General features: G+C 46.9%; 1 protein-coding gene across 8 annotated transcripts in view; it reads right to left on the minus strand.

Moving 5' to 3' along the window:
- Positions 1 to 6,850, minus strand: part of tenm2a (teneurin transmembrane protein 2a) — a 216,665-nt gene that overhangs the window by 101,087 nt on the left and 108,728 nt on the right. The window contains exon 1 of one of the 8 annotated variants that reach the window (XM_013908516.1): positions 4,131 to 5,028. The exons of 6 other annotated variants lie outside the window; for them this stretch is intronic. In XM_013908516.1, the coding sequence (XP_013763970.1) occupies positions 4,131 to 4,209 (79 nt within the window). In that variant the 5' untranslated portion in view covers positions 4,210 to 5,028. Of the gene's footprint in view, positions 1 to 1,537; positions 1,568 to 4,130; positions 5,029 to 6,850 lie in introns of those variants that run through there. One more of the 8 variants, XM_013908518.1, reaches the window with a different exon arrangement.

A 6,850-nucleotide genomic window follows, 5' to 3' on the forward strand; every position in this document is an offset into this window, starting at 1 on the left:
ACACTTTATAGCAGACACACATACAGTATACAGTATTATCAGTAATCAATAAAAGCATTAAATATTAACATAGGAAAATGTATCTATAAAATTTGTGAGGAACCCTTTCTGAAGCATTTTACTATAAAACTTCAAAAGTGTCTTCAATTAAAAAAAAAAACACTCCAGGATCCTAAAGTTTTAATATCGGCGTGTTTAAGCGTAACGATTCTTTTCACTTTCCATTTATTTTTTTTTCCTTCAAAATGGACTCGAAAAGTAAGATTGACTACCAGCTTTTCAAGACACACACACACACACACACACACACACACACACACACACACAGATCCCCCAAAAATCCAAACCAAGAAAAGCAAAAACAAAACAGCCACGTAAGTGCTTACCTGATGAGAGACAGGTCAGACAGAGCAATACAACCTAAGCCCCACCCCCTTGCCTCAATCTTGTGAGTTCAAACATGCACGAAAGTGTTATACACCAGCACTGATGGCCGTGTGCACAATAAAAACATGGGGTGTTGGGGAGGACACAAGGGGCTAAAAGCAATCTTCCAACTGACCTTGAGTGGGGAGGACAAAATGCAGTGATGGAAGGAAGGGGGGGAGAAAAAAAGCCAATGCGACGAAAAGGGAGTGAAATACTTAATCTATCTCCCCTGGTGGAGGGAAACAAATGCTTTCACTGTGATTGAGGACACATCGCCCTCACACACCAACACACACACACACACACACACACACACACACACACACACACACACACACACGTATACGCGCATTCTGGCTTAAGGAGGAACTGGATAGGAGAAGCAAGAGTGAAACTCATTTTCCTGAAGCAGAATGGGAACACAGAGAGAAGCGGAAGAGGAATCTGTTTGGGGAAGGCGGAGTAGTACAGGAGAAGGCAAAGAGGCCGAAATAGGTGGAAACATGGGGGGGTGGGAGCAGACAGAGACAGATGGACGGAGTAGAGACAGGGACGGGAGAGAGGGAGATGACTGCTAGTGACCGGCCTTTGTAGATGACTGTTGTTGCTCACTTTTGAGTCAGCTTCACTGAGGCAAAGTCTTAATGACTCATGACCCGATACTCCGCATAATCAAGCTGTGCCTGTGTGGGTCTGCGTGTGTGTGAGCGTGCGTACGAGCCACTAGTCTTGTAACAGAGAACTTTATTACCATCTGTTCCCACACATGCTTATTTGTTTAGCCCTGACATCCACGTCTTCTTCAATCGCTTTGCTATTTTTTCCTCTCCCACTCTGTGCCTCTTCCAATCACCTCTCCTTTTGTGTGTGTACCCCCCTCTTCCTCCTCCACCCCTCGCTGCCTGCGTGGAGGGGTTGTGTTCCAATAAATAGCGTCCGACCCAAAAAGGAAAAAAAAAAAAAAAATCAGGGCCATTATCTCCGCGGCTTCCTAACTACCTCGCTCGTCTTGGTGACATGGAATCGCGCTCCAGCCATTTTAATCAAAGCATGTGTGTGCATGTCAGCCTGTCTGTGTGTGTTTGTGTGTGTGTGAGTGCCTCAGTACCTGTAGAGGCCATTAGGTGGAGCTGGTGCTTGGCTGAAAGAAAGGGACAGAGGCAAGATGGATAGCTGAGCACAACGGAAGGGAAGGCTCACTCTCTTCTACCTGGTATCACAGATTTTCCTGGCAGTGTGTGTGTGTCTGTTTTTAAAGGTGTCCAAGTGTGTTGTAGACTGGATTGCTTGTGTCCAAGGGAATCAATTATTCATGGTACAATGAGAAGTAGAAGTGTTGATTACAGACTTAAAAAAGCAAAAGCAGAAGAATAAGTAATATTATTTTTCTCTTTTTTTGTAACCTTAAATAAAAGCACAGGTGTGCCGTTAACAAGCATCCAGCTAGCCCTACCTTCAAAAACTACAGAAAAAGAAACGCCTTCACTCAAGACAATATTATAAAACAGACTGTGTTTAAGGACAATATCAATATCAATTACTTTCACACGTTTACCTGTGACAGCATTTTGAGTTTTAGTTTTCGCAAATGTGCTGGAAATCAGCGAGACTCTGTGTGAAATTCCTCACAATAAGATGCTGACACCTCGGATGAAACACGCAGATCTTCCCTCTGATTTGTGAAAAAAAACAAAAAAAAACCTCACACACAAACACGCACAACACAACACACAGACGCACATGCACCTGTGCGACCACAGATCTTGTTGGCAGTTGAGAGAAAAAGGGACGGTAGCCTGGAGGAAGGGCAGGTGTCCACAGATGGAGCTCTCTCTGTCTCTCTCTCTGTGTCACAGATGGACCCAATCACACCTATTTCTCTCTCACATGCCCTATAGCTACATAATCGGTGTGTGCGTGTGACTCTGACTTGTTTATTGTCACATTAAAAAAAAAAAAGAACGAAAAAAAAAGAGTGTATTCTGAATTAGCCTCTAAATATGCATACGTCTAGCCTACAGCGGCGAGCGTGTGTTGTTTTTTGTGGGTGAAGCAGAGGCTGAGCAACGAGGCCACGGCAGACATCTACCCCACCTATCACTCTGCGCGTCGGTCTGCTCGGAGCCAAAGTACAACTTACGGCAAATATGCTCACAGTCGGATGTTGTCATCATCGCGGTTTAGGACAACTTTTAATTTTTTGTATATCTGGTGACAGCTGAACATGTGTGAGGCGGCCTGTGGGGGGTTTGTCTGTCTGAGATAGCGGGGGTTCCCGCTAGCCAATGGGACCACACAATCTGTAAAGCAGGAAGTGAACCACCGATCTGTCATCTGTCTTCATAAACCCACCAGTCAGGACCCTCCTAATTAGTCACCATAGAAACCATGGCTAATTCCCCGGTCTGCCATGCCAATCACGTCCTGTCTGTGGCAGCAATCAGAAAGGCACATTTATCCACCACTGGGCCGGATCCCTGTAACAGATGAGTGTGTGTGTGTGTGTGTGTGTGTGTTTGGTGGGTGGCTTTGTGTGCATGTGTATGCGTGTGGGCGGTTCAGGGAGTTTGTATGAGCTTGTCAAAGGCTTGTATTTCCTTAGACAATGTTGCCTTTATCTTAAAAAAAAAACACACGCACACACATGCGCACACATGCGCACACATTACGCCTGTCTAGCTTGTAAATTCATAATGTTTGTTCAGATAGGAGGCAGATGTGTCAGAGCTGCTGAGAGGGGTGTGTGCCACGTTGTGATTTTCTGTGGGAACTGTTTGATTAGCCTGACGAGTGCTAGCAATCCCCACACACCCACAAAGCAATCAAGCAACTATTATATGGCTCGCACACAAACACAAACACGTACATGGATACAGACGTAGAGATGTGCCGCAGACGTGCTTAACCTTTCCCTCGGAGGTCAAACTGTTTGGTCAAACAACACCGCCACGCTAAAGATGACCCCTGCGGGTCCGTTCACACGTGGGAGTTGAGACTCATCAAGCCAGTTTGATTTTTTTTTTAAATAAATGAAACCCACATCTAAATAGTCAATCAATTGATCAACAGCGGACTAGAAAGACAAATAGCTCAAAATAACCTTGTAAATATTGAAGAACACACAGATGAATACATTATAGATCGACGTGGAGGGGGTGGAGAGGGGGGACAACCTGTCCCATCCATTTCTCCCCATCAGCTGCCTGTCAATCACTGCAATCGCCGTCAATTGGAACGTGCTCACCAGAAGGCTGGGGTGGCTGACACACAAAGATGTTCTTACATCCAACTTCAAATCAATAAAAAAAAAAACCCACTCGGAATCGCATCCGAACGGCGCATGCTGGCATTCACGGATGCCAATCATAACTTCAAGGGCACATCAAAGCCAAGTTCTATTCAGATGTATGCCCTTTGATCACCACCACTGCCTCCACCGTGCACGCACATTCTCGCACTTCGCCATATGTATATATATAACCTGTGATATAACGGCAAGTCATTAAAATTAAACATGTGCAGGCTGGGAAAAAAAACATAAATAATTCAAGATCCGTGTGTGTTCATCCACAGCAGACGAATTACAGGGGTTTGCGTAGAGTGAAGTTCGAGCGTGGCTCTATTGTTCCCGCTGTCTGCAAAGAACACAGCACCATGCCATCTGACCGCTGTAGTGACAAAGAAGTATCCGAGAGTCCTACCTGTCTCGTGAGAGAGGGTCTTGGTCCTTCCTGTGTTGCCTGCGTGATGCATCGCTCCGTACTTGTCGCTCTTTCTCATTAACCCTCTACCCTTATCTCCTCTCCTCCACGCTCCACTCCTCTCTGTTCCCTTAAGAGTCCTCTTTTCTTGGTTCTCAATCTTTTGCACTCTGTTTTCTCCCTCTTATCAAAGTCCTCGCTGTCTGTCGCCTCTGCCTCGCTGTTCTTCTTCTTCACTCTTGATTTCCCTCCCTTCTCCTCTCTCTGCCTATTTCAGTGAGCTCTGTGAAGCACAATCCGCTAGCTGAGTGCTGGAGCACCGCGCAGGAGCAGAGAGAGAGAGAGAAAGAGACACAGAGCAGAACGAAGAGCTACGAGCACACGCACGCACGCACACACACACATACATGCGCGTGCTCGCACACACACTTGCGCTATGTGGATCGACACACTTGCGCACGTGTAGCTGTTGCTCTGCAGAGATGAACGGCACAACACCAAAACACCGGTGGGGGGGGGGGGGAAATGATGAGCGCAATGCCCTGCACTGCTCTCCCTGCTTTTCCAGGAGACTGCAGGTCTTTTTTGTCTCCCCTCCTGCCTCTAGTCCTCAGTCCTTTTTTTTGCTCAATCCGTCACAGATCAAGGCCAACTCAGGCACAGGGGAATGGATGGATGAGAAAACACTGAGAGTGAGAGCGCCTTTCAGCCTGTGGCAGGCAGCGCAGAAGACAAGGAGAGATGTGGCTGTGGCTCCATCCTCCATCTGCCCACAGCTGAGACTGAGAGCAGACTCAACACACACACGCACACACACCAGCTCCCTCGCCCTCTCTCTCTCCCGCTCGCTCTCTCCCTCGCTCTCCCAGCAGCGATGCACCAGCGAGATGGAGGGGGAGTAAAGATGACGGCGGGAACTAACGAATGAGCCGAAGGAGAAAGAGAAAAGGGGTTGGGGTGAGACAGTGAAAGAGGGATGGTGTAGTGGTAGAAAGGAGGAGGAGGAGTAGGAGGTGGCAACGAGGGCGGCAACACGCAATGGAGCCCACGAGCGCTAGAGAGAAAAAGAGTGACAGAATCATGGGAATGTGACAAAGCATGCACATTAGAGGAAAGGGGAAGGGATAGAACGGTTACGAGGAAAATACAAGGGAGTGGGTGTGAGAGAGGAAAGATGGAAAAAGAGAGGAGGAAAGGAAAGGTAGGAGAACAGGGGTGAGGTTAAAAGGAGAAAAGACGAGGCAGCAAAGCGGAGACGTGGAGCAGGACGGGGGGGAGGAAGGGCAGAGGACACTGCGGCGCTGAAGCCGGTAATATGTCAGATCTCACATGGGCACGCTCACATCCACACCGTGTGCCTAAAAAGGAACGATACAATGTCAAACAACGCAGGACGATAGCAGCCTGTGAAACAACACTTTTTATACCTCACAAGATAAAATAAAAAAGCGGTACTTTTCATTTTTCTTTTAAAAATAAAAAATCATAAATTATTTGTTCAGTGGCAGACAATGATAAACAGAAGCTCGCACATCAAACAAATCAGACAAATCTTCGAAAATACAAAACTGTACTTTCTATCTCCATAAATGGACTCCGGCCAAAGTCTCAGGTGGGAGGTTACCAGGTGAGTGAAGGTCCTCGCACTGCCCAGCAGAGGGCACACATCTAGTCAAATATCAACCACAAAAAGAAAAAAAAAAGGCTGAGGCCAACCAACTCATCATGTTTTTACAATATTAGCATAACCCCACATGATTAAACACATTAATCAACATTCAGTATGCATCCAGGCACATCATTTAAGACACTTATCAGACATTATGCAGCGATGCATCTTCAAAGCTGCTCATCAGATATTTCAACCCTACTATGAAAGATATATAAGCTAGTCATTGGTAAGCCAGTCTGTACGTTCCTCTGTTTTTGCACACTGGAGAACCAATGTGGAAGGTAAACTTTGCTATAAGTCAGACAACAAGGATGCTGCTCAAAAAGAAGTGGATGCTTATTAAACAGATACAGTCTTGCATGCGGTGAGGGGCAGGTATGAAGCTGCTACACAGGCAAAGAATCCGGTGTGTGTAGTAATGAAGAGAGAGGACGAGATGAGCAGGTATGACCCATGAGGCTCTACTCCAGGGGACCACTGTCAGCCCCATTTTCTATTTCTTCATGCAACATTCTCACACGCCATTCATCATCCTCAACGAGTCACGTCGTGACTTGTGCACAATGTGCCGCTGCGGCACCCTGGCGTGCGCACACTCCAGTTGATATGTGGGGGCATGTACACACATGTTCGCACATATGTATGCGGAGAACAAGAGCCGCGCGCACGCGTGCAGGTACTCTCCCTCAGCACCCACGGTAGCAGGTGCTGAGAGTCGATTTACGGCGGGAAAAGGAAGGGGTGGCAATTGGGGTGGCGGCGGAAGAGGGTAGAAGGGAGGGGTATGGGGGGGTGGGTTGTGGTTATGACTTCATCATATTAAAGTTGAGAGCGCAGCCTGGGTAGAATCGGAGGGGGTGCAGGAGGAGATGCTGGATTTTTAGATGAGGTTCACGTCGATTTGTCATGATAAAGAAAAAAAACATCTGAGAGAGAAACAAATTGCTTTTTTGACAACACCTTGTAATACTCCATCATGCACACACACACACACACACACACACACACACACACACACACACACACACACACACACACACACACACAC

The sequence above is a fragment of the Pundamilia nyererei genome, unplaced genomic scaffold (genome assembly GCF_000239375.1).
Source record: "Pundamilia nyererei isolate P.nyererei 1_Seehausen unplaced genomic scaffold, PunNye1.0 scaffold00001, whole genome shotgun sequence".
Lineage (NCBI taxonomy): Eukaryota > Metazoa > Chordata > Actinopteri > Cichliformes > Cichlidae > Pundamilia > Pundamilia nyererei.